This window comes from Ictalurus furcatus, chromosome 2 (genome assembly GCF_023375685.1).
Source record: "Ictalurus furcatus strain D&B chromosome 2, Billie_1.0, whole genome shotgun sequence".
NCBI lineage: Eukaryota > Metazoa > Chordata > Actinopteri > Siluriformes > Ictaluridae > Ictalurus > Ictalurus furcatus.
In genome coordinates, this window is record NC_071256.1 from 5,845,017 (window position 1) to 5,860,729 (window position 15,713).

Genomic DNA, 15,713 nt, shown 5'->3' on the forward strand with positions numbered 1-15,713 from the left:
AGGTGTGAAATTCACACGCATCTATTTACAGCTAAGACCAGAATGAAGAAGTGACGCACAAGTTACAGGAAAATAACTTTTCTATTACACTTTATATGAGTTATTATAGATACATTCACTAAGACAGAGATTGTGAGAGATGTAACTCAGTAAATGTGTAAAAACATACACTGTATTATAGGTTGCATAGAACACTTCAGAGTGCAAGCGGGGAAAAAATGTGGAGAAGCAGCAGATAGAAGCCTCTTAAAAGACGTGTTGCTGGTGAGAGGCACATCATTAACTCGATCATTACTCCTTGGTCAGCATGACCAGAGTAATGTTCCCCCAGCAGAGTAAACTGCACTTCTATATTTTATACCATCACGCTGCTCGGTGGAAGAGGAACAGACCAGGAGAAGGAGAAATGTACACAGCTGATGACAGGGACCGGAGCAGCGCTCCAACCCGGCCCACTGCCACACGGAAAAACTCATGCATTATACAGAGCTCTTGGCTTCAAACACCTCAATGTGTTTCAATCTCTTGACACACACATACACACACACACACACACACACACACACACACACATACTTAAAAGTTTATAAGTAAGGTTTCTTGCTCCCAGGCAAGGTGAGGTCCACAGATGCACCACTGTACAACAGTGTGGACTGGAAACTGATCGATTCCAGACCAGATGCAGAGGGAAATAACGGTTTAACAGGACAGGTTCCACTCAGAACAGGCCTCGCCATGGTCGACCAAAGAAGTTGAGTACACGTGCTCAGCATCATATCCAGAGGTTGTCTTTGGGAAATAGACGTATGAGTGCTGCCAGCATTGCTGCAGAGGTTGAAGGGGCGGGAGTCAGCCTGTCAGTGCTCAGACCATACGTCGCACATTGCATCAAACTGGTCTGCAAGGCTGTCGTCCCAGAAGGAAGCTTCTTCTAAAGATGATGCACAAGAAAGCCCGCAAACAGTTTGCTGAAGACAAGCAGACTAAGGACATGGATTACTGGAACCATGTCCTGTGGTCTGATGAGACCAAGATAAACTTATTTGGTTCAAATGGTGTCAAGCGTGTGTGGTGGCAACCAGGTGAGGAGTACAAAGACAAGTGTGTCTTGCCTACAGTCAAGCATGGTGGTGGGAGTGTCATGGTCTGGGGCTGCATGAGTGCTGCCGGCACTGGGGAGCAACAGTTCATTGAGGGAACCATGAATGCCAACATGTACTGTGACATACTGAAGCAGAGCATGATCAGTATGCAGTATTCCAGCATGATAACGACTCCAAACACACCTCCAAGACGACCACTACCTTGCTAAAGAAGCTGAGGGTGAAGGTGATGGACTGTCCAAGCATGTCTCCAGACCTAAACCCTATTGAGTATCTGTGGGGCATCCTCAAATGGAAGGTGAAGGAGCACAAGGTCTCTAACATCCACCAGCTCTGTGATGTCGTCATGGAGGAGTGGAAGAGGACTCCAGTGGCAACCTGTGAAGCTCTGGTGAACTCCATGCCCAAGAGGGATAAGGCATTGCTGGAAAATAATGGTGGCCACACAAAATATTGACACGTTGGGCCCAATTTGGACATTTTCACTTAGGGGTGTACTCATTTTTGTTGCCAGCGGTTTAGACATTAATGACTGTGTGTTGAGTTATTTTGAGGGGACAGCAAATTTACACTGTTACACAAGCTGTACACTCACTACTTTACATTGTAGCAAAGTGTCATTTCTTCAGTGTTGTCACATGAAAAGATATAATCAAATATTTACAAAAATGTGAGGGGTGTACTCACTTTTGTGAGATACTGTAACTATGCCAGAAGAGTCTGCTGGCTCAAATTTAGCCTATTACCCAAAAACACTTAAAATTCAACATAGAAGCAAATACTCACATCTCCGAACCCAGTTGGAGATAGAAAAAAAGACACCAGCCGTGAGTGAGAAGAAGCAAGGGTCCAGATTTATTGGTTCCGTTCCACCACACGAGATCTACACCGATGAGAATTCTCAGAAGTGATCTGACACCCGGAGCTCAAGCTCCAGTATTTATACTGTATTTACACAGTAGATAACCAATATATTTCAGAAAGACTATGAGCTCATCTACATTACCATTATGTTTTGAAAAAGGCTTATCAAATTTACCATTATGTTTTGAAAAAGGACTTTCCAATTTACCATTAGGTTCGAAAGTGGAGAGAGACAAAACAATTTAGAAAGACCTTGGTCTCACTATTATCTCGTGGGGGCAGCTTGACTCAGCTACCCTTATAAATGGCTCCTCATGGTTTTCTAAAATTAAGGCCTTCCTTGTGAGACAAGAATCTTCACCATCTGAATTATGAGTAAGTTACATTTTTCTGTATTTCTGGTTTATATTTTACTTTCATATTTGCTCTATATCTCTATTTTATATATAGTTATACTGCTTGGTTTACTGTACTTCCTACTTCATAATATCATTATATTACCCTTCTACTAACCTACATATCCTACTACTTTTTATAGAGAGTATTTTATAAAGAGTATATATTTTATTATTATAAGATATTAACCTTATAATATCTTAATACTCCTTTTTATTATTCTTATAAAGTTATAATGTTATGTGTGTGTGAGAGAGAGAGAGAGAGAGTGTGTGTGTGTGTGTTATGTCTACATGCACATCCACCCCGTGAATGTGTGTATTGATGCCTCTACATAGACAGAACCTCCCTCCAGCTTTTAGTCTGAGGATGATGTCACCTTCTCTGATCTGGGCTCTGACCATTCTTCCCTTTTCTCACCTGTCAGTCCGCCCTACTCTCAATGGTCTTCTTATTTCACCTTTGCTGACTATACCATGTCCCCAGGACACACCCCATTTTCTTCCCCCTACTGCTCTCCTCAAGATTACGCACCCACCAGTCCTGTGAATTATCAATAAAATTACATATTACTCATACTAGGTCTCCCTCATGTTTATTTCATGTCATTTTTATCCACAACAAGTCACCTGAGAAGAAGGTTTGTTCTCGTATTTATGCTGGTTATATGATATTCATGCTGTACCGTTTGATATTAAACAGAAGGCTGATTCGATTTCAAAATGAGAATACATCCATGGAAGTCGCAATTCTTCCAAGAGAACAACTGTCCTACAGTCGGTGCAACAAAGCCGAAACATTCAAGAAGGAAAAGATGACACACAGGATACAAAGAGACAGAGGAGACAAATAGTCGGCGCACACATGTACTATACACATGCAACGTGACGGACACAAGGTGGAACATGACAGACACAACAAACTGCCTTACACTAATAGCCACAATCCCCTAGGAAAGGATGCCCTGGACACTGAGTGAGTTATGCTGCTGTTCAGCACTGTGTGTCACTTCTACAGATGCACTATACATGAGTGGGTGTGTATGAGTAAGCAAGAAAACCCAGGATGCTTAAACCATAGATTGTAAACGTGTGCACATCCAGAGAGTAGCAGATATTCAGAATACTCCAAGTGTGGCTTTTTTTTTTTGGAAATGTGTATAAGCGTGTATTCTCACTCACCCCTGACGAACACAGTGACCTGGTCCTTGCCGATGCCGAGGCTGTTTATCACCTCGCAGATAAACGTGGTATTTACAGAGTCGTCCACCTTCCGTACGGTTAGTTTGTTCTGGGCCATCTCCACCGAGTCTGGTATAAAGCCTGAGCTCCTGTCAGGGAACAATAAAAAAACGTTAAAAATGACATTATAGCAACGCTAGCAAAGCATTCCTGTTCTGTGACACAGCGCTACTGCAATCGTTATAGCAATATTTCCCTTGTGGAGTCAAATAGGTGAATGATTCTCATGGTGATATACCATGGGATAGCAATATTTCCCTTGTGGAGTCAAATAGGTGAATGACATAAAGGCGTCATAGTAATCCATGCGACTCCAGTGGTTAAATCACAGTTTTATGAAGCGATACGAACACTTTGTGTGCGAATAAACTAAAATAAAGTCTTTATTCACAAAACATCTTCACTTCCGCATAGATCTCCAACGCATGTTCACGAGAGAACCACAATGCGTGTGTGTTGTGTCGACACAAAAGCGGACATAAAAATACGAGCGTCCTCCTCTATGTCGAAACCGGCATGTCGGCTCTTGCGATTCAACGGGACCTGGAAGCGCTGCACTGTTTACAGCAGAGGAAGAGGGATGCTGTAAAGATGTCTGCAGATTTCGACATAGCGGAGGATTTGCATTTTTTTGTCTGCTCTCATGTCGACACAACACGCATGCGTCGGGGTTCTTTCACTTCATAAAACTGGGATTAAACCGCTGGAGTCACATGGATTACTTTTACGATGCCTTTCTGAACTTTTTGGAGCGTGAACGTTTTGGATACTTGGACTGTAAATGGAGGACAGAAATCTCCCAGGTTTCATTAAAAACGTCTTGATTTGTGTTCCGAAGATGAAGGAAAGTCTTATGGGTTTGGAATGACATGAGGGTGAGGAACTGATGACAGAATTTTCATTTTTGGGTGAACTATCCCTTTAATGCTAGCCATTTGCAAGGAGTTTCGTTTTAGAAATCTTTTAAAGGCTGTGCAAAAAAAAGTGGTTTAAGGGGTGAATTCAGGCTAACGGGAAGTGATCAGATGCTGATAGAATCTTCTAAGTGAGCTCATTAAACATCATTAGATAGTAATAATCAGCTTTGCTGTGGTGCTCGGAAAAGTAGTGTTACTCACATCTTCCAGTTTACAGTGGGAGGACTGGGGTTCCCCTGATATTGGCAGGTCAGCACCACGTCTGTACGGCCTACATACCAGTTATTATCATATCCTACAATCTGCACCTGAGGAGGATCTGGGAGTGAGAGAGAGAGAGAGAGAGAGAGAGAGAGAGAGACCACGTTTACCTGGTGCCATTACAACTCTGCACAGAGGTTTGTGTTTGAACAACTAAAATAACACAAGCAGGCTTGCAGTCAGTAAAGCAACCCACACTACAGGCTTCTGAGACTCTCTGAGACTTTACTCTGACATTCTTTTGTATTGACAGGCTACTGTTCACGATTAACTCACATGTACTCGAGTGTGGAAAAGCCAGGCAGCAATCTGGAAATAATTAGTCTATTGAGACTCAACTTATTCTACAAAAGAAGGGAAAAGGCCATGGATGTACATTGGACCACCAGTTTCATGGGGAAGTTCTCAGCTTTGGTCAGTGTGCGATGTGACACCACGCAGGTGATCTCCTTGCCATTATCGGCCGCCGTGGGCGTGAAAAGGTACTCGCTGCGCACCGTCACCGTGTTGTCCGAGTTGCTCGTCTGGACCAGTCCTGTCCCGTTGCCGCTCAGATTAGTCACCCAGGTGAGGGTTGCCGGTGGTCGTCCGTTGGCCGACACACATTGCGCTACGGAGACGGGAGAAGTGCCGGCGGGAACGGTGATGGTGGAAGCCGTGTTCTGGGGCTTGGCTGGAAGAAAGGGCAAATAAGAAAAGAAGAGGAGTTTCGACCTTGATTTCACAGGGCACTTTGACAGAGGAGAGAAAGAGCGGAAGAGAGGAGGATGGGAAGGAAGTAAACATTGAGGATTGGATTGCTTCTTGCACATTTTTGCACAGAAAGACAGGAGAGAAGCAGCCTCTCAGCATGATAAGCAGGCAGATCAATATCACAAAGACAGAGAGAGAGAGAGACAGGGAGAAAGAGAGAGAGATAGAGAGCGTAAGAGAGAGCGTGAGAGAGAGAGAGAGAGAGAGAGGGAGAGAGACAGGGAGAGAGAGAGAGAGAAAGACAGAGAGAGAGAGCGCGAGAGAGAGAGAGAGCCTGGTCAAGGTTACTGCCATGCTTCACACATTAACAGCGGTCCGACTGATCTGACAATATCACGCATCATGAAATCCAGTAACAGCCTATAGGACAGGAGACACAAATATTTAATACAAACACACACATATGCTCATTCCTGTTTGCTCACCTAGTATGACGAGGGCAGTTACCCCATTTTCGTTTCCGGTCGGGTATGTGGTGTACTCGCAGACGTAATTCCCCTCATCTGTCAGAGCAATGTCTGTGATCTGGATAGTTGGATGTTCCAGAGGGGGGGGTTCTATTGTGAAATTCACACGCCCCAGCACTGGGGATGCTGGGTAATTGACCCCGAAAGTTGGATGAAACACTGCAATGTTGGTCCGAGTGGCAGAGCTATTTTCTAAAATCCAGGACACCTACAGAGGAGACAACTAATGTTAAAATAGCTCAATAAATAGATTAGGCTTCTTTATTACAGATACATGACTCGCAGGTTGCAAAACAAACACACACACATACAGAGAGAGAGAGAGAGAGATAAAAGAAGGGAAGGATCACAAACAACTTCCTTCACTAGGATATCAAGTTCAGGCAGAGAATACATCTGAACTGTAGTGTGTGTGTGTGTGTGTGTGAGAGAGTGCGTGCATGAGAGAGAAAGAGAGACAGCGCATGCTTATGGCCAGGTTGGAGATAGGAGGTGACCTCTGACCTGAATGAGCTGGGTCTGGCCTTTGTCAGGAAACTGGCAGCACAGGATCACTGTCTGACCCGGATAGGACACCACTTCCGGCTCCACCTTCACCTTCTGAGCCAATATGCCTGCAGAGGAAGAAGCGGGGCATGAGAACACCGTTTTTTGTTTCAATTTCAACAGTGGACACTGTGTGTGTGTGTGTGTGTGTGTGTGTGTGTGTGTGTGTGTGTGTGTGTGTACACATGCAAATGCCTGAGTTTATGTACTACATGACTGAATCAGTGTAGTGGAAAATCTTTTCTGATCTGAATTATTCATCATCCTACAACACACTGATGGGAAACATCCTGCAAGTCTTACAGTGTGCGCGTGGGTGCGCGTGTGTGTGTACAGGGTGAACAGCAATGAAAAAATAAATCCCAGAAAAGCAAACATCTGTTTTCCAAGAAACCCTTTTCTGTGTTGCATCAAATAAACTTAATGTCGCGGGCGAGAGACCAGCCCGCCTGCAGCATAGATTAACTCAGCTTTTTGTAACAGTCAGTGAAATCTTCCCTTCATTTTTTGGCCCAACTTCTTCATTTCTCTTAGCCACTTCCAGCAGCAAGGGGAATAACCAAAGGGGTATTCTTGGGATTTTTTTGTTTGTTTGTTTTGCTTTTTGTTTTTTTTAAATGACATTGCACTTTCTAATTTGGAACATTTCAAATGTAATTTTTCAGCAGGGTCTCAGAGGTCCCGAAAAAAACAAACAAAACAAAAACAAACAAGCAAAAAAAAAAATGTCTTCCAAACACATGGTTTACAAAACTGTTGATTCTCGTATGTACCGTTTATGAGACCTTTCAGCTGTACTCATGTTCGGCGCATGTGAATCTAAGAGGGCTTTGGCTGAATGCGCGTCATGATGACGTCACATGATGCATCTTGGCCCAAATCTGCAGAAAATCTGCGTCATTTTGAAAAATCGTAAACTCCTCCATATATTGTGGAAATTTAAAATGTCGATATAGAGTTTATGTGCTAAAGTTAAATGAACAACGATTATGTAGAAGCTTGTGAAATTATATCAATAATTTGCATTTCCATCAGCTATATCAGTAAACATTTTAATGCACCAAAGCTTTCATCGCAAAAAAAACCCTTGGATGGAAACGTGGCTACTGACACTATAGAAAATATTTATGAAGTATAATCAATATGTGTAATTAACATTTGGATATGCTAATAAAGTGTAATCAATATGTATAACATTTAGATTTATTATTTAAGCATAATCTATATGTATAATCAATATTTAGAAGCATAATCCAAATCCATAGAACACTTTTTGATCAAGTTATATTCTGTGTATTAAGTTAGAAGAATTGTGTCTTACTGTACAATAACTGTTTTTCTGTACTAGCCTATATCTTCCTGCACAGAAGTAAATAACCTCGAGGCCTGATACCAATTAATGAGTTAGTATAGGGCCTTAGGAAGGGAGGTAGATATCAGATAGGACAGCAGATAGAAACAGACAGAAGCTCATTGAGGCATAAGAAGGGAGTGTTGGTCAGAGAGAAACAAAAAAACAAAAGACTCTGAGTGAAACCTTTTTTTAAAAAAAAAAAAAGAAAAGAAACCTTGTCCTCATAAAACCGTTTTAAGAAAAACAACTAACTGCACATGCTCCACAAATTTAAGATAAAATATAGACATGAATAATTAATTGTGGCAAAGAAGATTGGTCTGTTTTAATGAGGAAAGGCAAAAACCCGCCTAAGATGAGTACGCTGTGGAGAAAGGTATAAAAAGGGCTGTGTGTGTTTGAATAATTTGGACTTTCTGCAGACTGTCTCACTTTTCTGTTTCAATAAAGTTTATTTACTTTTTGACATCTGCTAACACTCTGTCGCTGAAGTTTTTTGATTTAGGCTGGAAAGATTGTTTTCCACGACAACACCTTTGAAGCTTTTATAAATGTTTATGTAGGCTTATGTCATTTGTAATGAAGGAATTATACAGGTGTTATGTAGCTCAATAAACACTAAAGTGATACCAAAATAAATCATAGATTAGACTGAGAAATATGTCAAATCCACTCTGACACCAGTCCAAAGTTTCAGGCCAGTCTAATCAGTGTCACAAAATGACTCATTAGAGTAAAACCCTCAGTTATGGTAAATGGAGAAGACATTTTGTTACGTATGTAACTATAATTCATTTGAAGACTGATCAAGTCTGCTTTCACGGAATATCCACTTTTATTGTGTAATGAAATGCTTTACCTTTAACATAAAGCTTGATGTCTCTGTATTCCTTCTCAGCAGTCATCCCCCCTGGAAACTGCACCCCCATATAACTACCAAAACATTTCATACACCCCACAAATCCAACTCATTTAACCAAAGTACTAGCAAAGTCTCTCTTCTCAACAACATACCCCTGAGTATACCCGAAATACACCCTGGATTGTCCGTCAGTCAATTGCAGGAACCACACACACACACACACACACACACACACACACACACAGCAGTTTTAGTCAGTCCACCTACTGGTGTATTTTAGGAGGTGGGAGGAAACCAGAGAACCCACAGAAAACCCACATGGACATGGGGAGAACAAGCACAGAAACTCCACACAGACAGAAGCCCGAGCTCAGGACTGAAGCGAGGACCCTGGAGCTGTGAGGAGACAACGCTACCCACTGCATCACCACACTGCTCATAGATCCACAGAGTTCCCCTTTTGTATAGATGGTAATAAAGTGAAAAACAGAACAGCTGGGTGAGGTTAAACAGGAAATCAGCAGTTTTTCTCTTTTTTTTAATCTATTTATTTACTTTGCAACAATTTATTTTATTGAAAGATTTTTATTGAATTTATTTTACTGAATTGTGTCAAAGTAATGAAAAGTGATCCACAGTTCAGTCCACATCGACCGCTGATTTGAGATTTGAAATTGTGAATACATGTCACAAAATGGAGGTTAGGACGGAAGTGCAGCTATGGCAGTTTAATAAAATAACAAGTCCAGGGGATCAGGCAGACATCAATAAACAGACAAGCAGAGGTCAGGCAATCAGTCCAAACAAGGCAAAGCAAAAAGACCAGGTCGAAAACAAGAACATTGTTAAAACCAGCATAAACAAACAAGATATCAAGGCTCGTTAACGGCAGAGACAAAATTTAACTGAGCATATACTTCACAATTACTGTGTGTGTGTGAAAATCTCTTAAGTAGTGTGGTGTGATTGAGATTGTAATTGGGAATAGGTCAGTCTTATTAGTTCTCAAGAGAAGGTGAGTGATAGTTTGTAGTTTTGGAGTTGTAGTCGTCGGCCATGTTTGTAGTTCGTGGTGTATTCTGGGAAATGGAGTCGCTGGTTTGCAGTGACATGAAAATACAGCACTGATAAGTGCATTTAACCATTTGTAAAAAAAAAAACAAAACTGTGAATAAGGCATAATGCAGGAAGTGAAGATGGTCACTGACAGAGAGACAGCAGAAAAAGGTGTGAAATTCACACGCATCTATTTACAGCTAAGACCAGAATGAAGAAGTGACAGTTACAAGTTACAGGAAAAGAACTTTTCTATTACACTTTATATGAGTTATTATAGATACATTCACTAAGACAGAGATTGTGAGAGATGTAATTCAGTAAATGTGTAAAAACATACACTGTAAGTATTATAGGGATGTAAAATAATCTCACTGTAGATTCCTCCTTATTTATTCACCCACCTCTCTTCATCAGTACATTTTAGACTGAAGTTAATCAGGAAGAAAAAATCCACATGATCAAAGCTGAACAGGTCTAAATAAGGAGATTATACCACAAGTCATGACTGTAAACCCAGTCTGGACAGAAACCACATGAACTAAACACAAAGCAGCTGAACTAAGAACTGGATAATATTCTCTCTCCTTTCTGAAATAGAAAATAGAAAATAACTTCACTCACCTGCAGCGACGTGAAACACAACAGACAAAAGATACAAGCACTTCATCATTACTGATTCTTCTGCACACACACACACTGTCACACTGCCTGAGTGTCTCTCTGTTATATAGTGTGATGATCAGGAAACCACAACAACTGCTGTCTCATTTCTCATTTTTGAAAAACTTTTAATCACTCCTTCCATGACCTAATATATTGTATTAATATAATTAATTAATATATAACAGCATTACTATTTATTCATATATTTTCTCATGTGATCATTTCATCTTTTATTTATAGTTTCATCATTGCAAAAAAGTGTACATGATCTGCAGCATTAACTTCACAGATTTCGAAACACATGAATTCTAGTGTTTAGCAGAAAGTGTGTTTCCCTAGACTTACAGCAAGTAATAAAGATAAATTTACCATGTGTGAGCTGAGGAGCACTTACAATAATCATGAAATGGAGTCAAAGACTGAAGAAGGTGCAGGTTATGTAATTTAATACCAAAAAACACCAAGTGCAAAACCCACTAACTTATACAGGCAGAGGTCAGGTGATCAGACAAACAGTCAAAATAAGGTTAGACAGAGAGATGAGGTCAAAAACGAGAACAACATCAAAAACTGAGTGTATACTTCACAAAGACACTGTGTGTGAACAATCTCTATAAAGGAGTGGTGTGGGTGAAGGTGCAATTGGCAGCAAGTGTCTCTAATTGGAATTCAGGATGGTGAACGTGTTTTTGTGCAAGTTTTTGAGTTGCAGTCTTTGTCGGCCATTTTTGTAGTTCGTGGTGCATACTGGGAAATGGAGTAACTGGTGTCTGTAATGTGACAAGAATCTGGTCATAAGCGATGATCATGACTCCTTACGAAAGGTAAGATTAATCATAAGAGTATAATTGTTATCAATAGCATAATTTATTAGAGTTTAAAGAGTTAAAAATGTTTTTAAAAAAAACAAAAAAAGGGGGATGTAAAAGTGTATTTAATTATGTATTTGTTCTTCTAGGGCTTTAATTATAGAGCTATGACAAAGCGACTACGTAGCAACATCTTTTGAAAAAAAGCTGCTACTACAGCTGATCTACATATAATTGCTCATTAGAGATCTAAATCTACATCCAAATTTCATTTATTGTCTCATATACACAATACAATTATTTTCCTTAAAGCTGCCTTGTCTACTGTTAAAAGTCCTCTACAAATAACATTCGGTTGAATTAAATAGTACCAAATAGTGCGGAGGATGTTAGGACTGATAACAGTCATAACAGTAATCCCCCTCCTCCTTGTGCTAGAGACCTTTAAGGCTCATCCTTATGAGAAAGAGAACAGACTGAAATGGGTGTCTCTGAAAACTACCTTTTTGCTAGTGTTCACTTCTGAGAAAATAGTGGAAGAACTACATACTCTGGTAATAACTACATACTCTGTTCTTGTGTGTGCTCCTTGTGCCATAATGGAAAACGTTATCCAGTTGATTCTCACCACTCCTGCAGGTTAGGGAGGTTGAAATAGTAGTTAAGTATGTAACTATGGTTCAGTGAAACCTGGATATCCAGAGTAAATGCAATTAGGTTTCAGGAAAAATGTTCATATGACAATGATATTTATTGCAAATACTATGTCACACATCACTTGTGACTTTGCTGAATGCTCTCACCACACACGCACGCATGCATGCACGCACGCACGCACGCATGCACACACACACACACACAAACATATGCACACATTCATCCACACACACGCAGATGCACACATATGCACACGCGCACACACACACACACAGGAAGATATCCGGTGATTCTCACCACCTCTGGCAGTTACCTGGTGTTCATAAAACCACAGCTGCATACATATCTAGTGTTCTCATGTTAGAGCCAGTGTGAGACACTCAGCATGTCAGAGTAACCACATGATTGTGGCCAGGGCAGCATGGGGGCTGATGGGAGGATGGCTACTTCCTCTTTCTTACAGCATCAGTTAACCGACATTGTGCCATGCACAGAGAATACTGAGTAATACTCAAAACGCACACTGCCATACATCCCTTACAGTCTTTTTTATTATTCTTCTTTTTATAATTGGTTACATGTGTTTGTCAGCACTGAGATCAATTTTTCAAAACTCTTCTCTACCAACATGCAGCTCAATACAGCAGTTAACCTCACATCCAATAATGCAGATTAGATCCATCCTCATTCATTCATTTGTACATTCTTTCATTCAGCTTCAGTGAGCACTTTATCCTACTCAGGGTCACGGTGGCTCTGGAGCCTGTCCTGGGAACACTGACTGAAAGGAGGGAATACACCCTGGAATAGACACTTAGTGTAGTCAATACACTGGTAAGTTTTTGGGAGTTGTAAGGAAACCGGAGAACCCAGAGAAAACCCACATGGACATGGAGAGAACATGTGAAACTCCAGACAGACAGTAACCTGAGCTCAGGATTGAACTGGGGACCCTGGAGCTGTGAGGGAGTAATGCTACCTGCTGTACCACTGTGCTGCCCATAGATCCAAACATGTCCCCTTATGTATAGAAAAAAAAAAAAAGTGTGTCTACAGCTAAATTAGGAAATAAACTGTGATTGGCTGTTTATTCACTTAAGTTTCTTACTATTCGATTTTGAATACATTTTTTAAAAAATACTGTTTTGTTTATTTTATAAACTGTACACAACAGGCTGGCTTTACCAGCATGCAGTTCAGTACAGCAGATAACTTCACATCCATAATGTACTATTGTCATGAACCTCGAATCGGCACGGAAGCAGGAGCGGGCGGCAGGTGTAGAGCGTGGTATCGGGAAATACAAGAAATGTAGTCGTAAGACAGGCAAAGGTCAAGCGATCGGACGAACAACACAAACGGGGTCAGGCAGAGAGCGTAGTCGAAACCGGAAACAAGGGTCGAGGATCACAAGAAGGCAAACTAACTAGAACGGCTTGGTAACGCAGAGAAACGAGTTGACTGAACGTATACTTCGCATAGATTCTGGATGAGTGACATCCTTAAGTACTAGCGGTGAGAGTGTGTGTGTGTGTGTGTGTGTGATTGGTGCCAGGTGTGTCTGATCAGAACTCCGGGGATGGTGAGCGCATGCGTGCATGAGAAGTGAGTGTTGCATCTTGGGAATTTGAGTTCTGATCTGATGGAGCTGTGACAACTATCGCACTACTTCATACACGCCTCAAAACCACAAGAACACAAGCAAAGTCTCTCTGAACAAGAACGCTTTATCACTCACAACACAATGACTTTTAGCAGGGAGTAAATCCAAAGTACAGAAAAATTTAACCTTAGAAATTCCAAGAAAATAACAAAAAATATATAAATTTGCCACACACACACACACACACACACACACACACACACACATACACACGTCAGATATCACATATCTCCAGGTTCTAAAAATATAATTTTTTATATAAAACAATTTTAAAAATCATGCACTGAGTCGATTCAGACGAGTTCATCATTCAGACATGAACAGGAAATGCACAGTGGTAGTGGTAGCTCAGTGGTTAAGGCACACTGGGCTATCGGGGGAATATCCTGGAAACACTGGGTGTGAGGCGGAAATACACCCTGGATTGTATGCTAGTCGATTGCAGGAAACCACACACACACACACACACACAATCATAAGCAGGTTATCTTAGGCACCTACCAGCATGTTTTAGGATTTAGCAATCTAATTCATTCGTTAATCTAATCTAATTAGTTAAAAATATATTTTTAAAAGTAACACTTTGTTTCTTTAATGTTTGGTTAAAATGAAATTCCTTAGTTTTGAAAACAGTATGTAAATGTGAAAAATAGATACACAGTTTTATTGGAGTTGGAGTTTGAGTGAGAAAAGAATTCATGAATTTTGAAAGCTGAAGTTATTTAATCCTTTTTGTGTCAAAGTAATGAACAGTGATACACAGTTAAGTCACATAGACCGCTGATGTGAGTTTCAAAATTGTGAACACAGGATTGATAAATACATATTACTAAATATGGTGTAAAATGTAATGCAGGAAGTGAAGATGGTCACTGACAGAGAGACAGCAGACAAAGGTGTGAAATTCACACGCATCTATTTATAGCTAAGACCAGAATGAAGAAGTGACGTACAAGTTACAGGAAAATAACTTTTCTATTACACTTTATATGAGTTATTATAGATACATTCAATAAGACAGAGATTGTGAGAGATGTAATTCAGTAAATGTGTAAAAACATACACTGTATGTATTATAGGGATGTAAAATAATCTCACTGTAGATTCCTCCTTATTCATTCGCCCACCTCTCTTCATCAGTACATTTTAGACTGAAGTTAATCAGGAAGAAAAAATCCACATGATCAAAGCTGAACAGGTCTAAATAAGGAGATTATAACACAAGGCATGACGTGTATGTTTACCTTGTGTAGAAAGATTACTGCTGTCTTTGGACAATTTAACTAGAAGTACATGCTGCTCTTGAAATTTAGCATTTTAATAACATTACATTTATAAAATATAAAGCCATAATCAAATATTTCCATTGAACGTGTTCATCTCTGTTGGGCCTATTATTATTATAACACTGTAGTAAGTAAAGTTGTTATTAAGTAAAACTCTAAATGATAAACATTTAACAGTGTTTGGTTTGGTCGTTCAGGAACAGGGCTGAACTACGGCCTACTGTAAACCCAGTCTGGACAGAAACCACATGAACTAAACACAAAGCAGCTGAACTAAGAACTGGATAATATTCTCTCTCCTTTCTGTAATAGAAAATAGAAAATAACTTCACTCACCTGCAGCGACGTGAAACACAGCAGACAAAAGATACAAGCACTTCATCATTACTGATTCTTCTGCACACACACCAGTCCCTCAAAGTGACAACACACACACACTGTCTGAGTGTCTCTCTGTTATATAGTATGATTATCAGGAAACCTAATTTATAATTTTTTCTAAATCTCTTTCATCACTCTTTCCATGACTCAATTTACATTTTATATGTAGTATTAATATATATTTATATTTTATCTCATGTGGTGGTTTTATCTAACTTTACTGTATCCCCCCATCCAAAAAGAAAAAAAAATAAAAATAACTGTCCATGAACATTAATTTAATAAACATTAACTTCACTTATTTCAACACATGACTTCTAGTGTTTAGGACAAAGCTGTAATGTCCATCAGTATATTCACCAGCAAGTGTGTTTAACTAGACTTACAGGAAGTAATGAAGACACATTTACCATGTGTGAGCTGAGGAGAGG

General features: G+C 40.1%; 1 protein-coding gene across 1 annotated transcript in view; it reads right to left on the bottom strand.

Annotated features, from left to right (window-relative positions):
• Positions 1 to 15,713, bottom strand: part of LOC128620242 (uncharacterized) — a 134,861-nt gene that overhangs the window by 4,795 nt on the left and 114,353 nt on the right. Inside the window, exons 7-11 of the mRNA XM_053645060.1 lie at positions 6,507 to 6,616; positions 5,961 to 6,210; positions 5,159 to 5,455; positions 4,723 to 4,840; positions 3,545 to 3,693 (exon numbers count right to left, since the gene is read on the bottom strand). Of these exons, the coding sequence (XP_053501035.1) occupies positions 3,545 to 3,693; positions 4,723 to 4,840; positions 5,159 to 5,455; positions 5,961 to 6,210; positions 6,507 to 6,616 (924 nt within the window). The remainder of the gene's footprint in view (positions 1 to 3,544; positions 3,694 to 4,722; positions 4,841 to 5,158; positions 5,456 to 5,960; positions 6,211 to 6,506; positions 6,617 to 15,713) is intronic.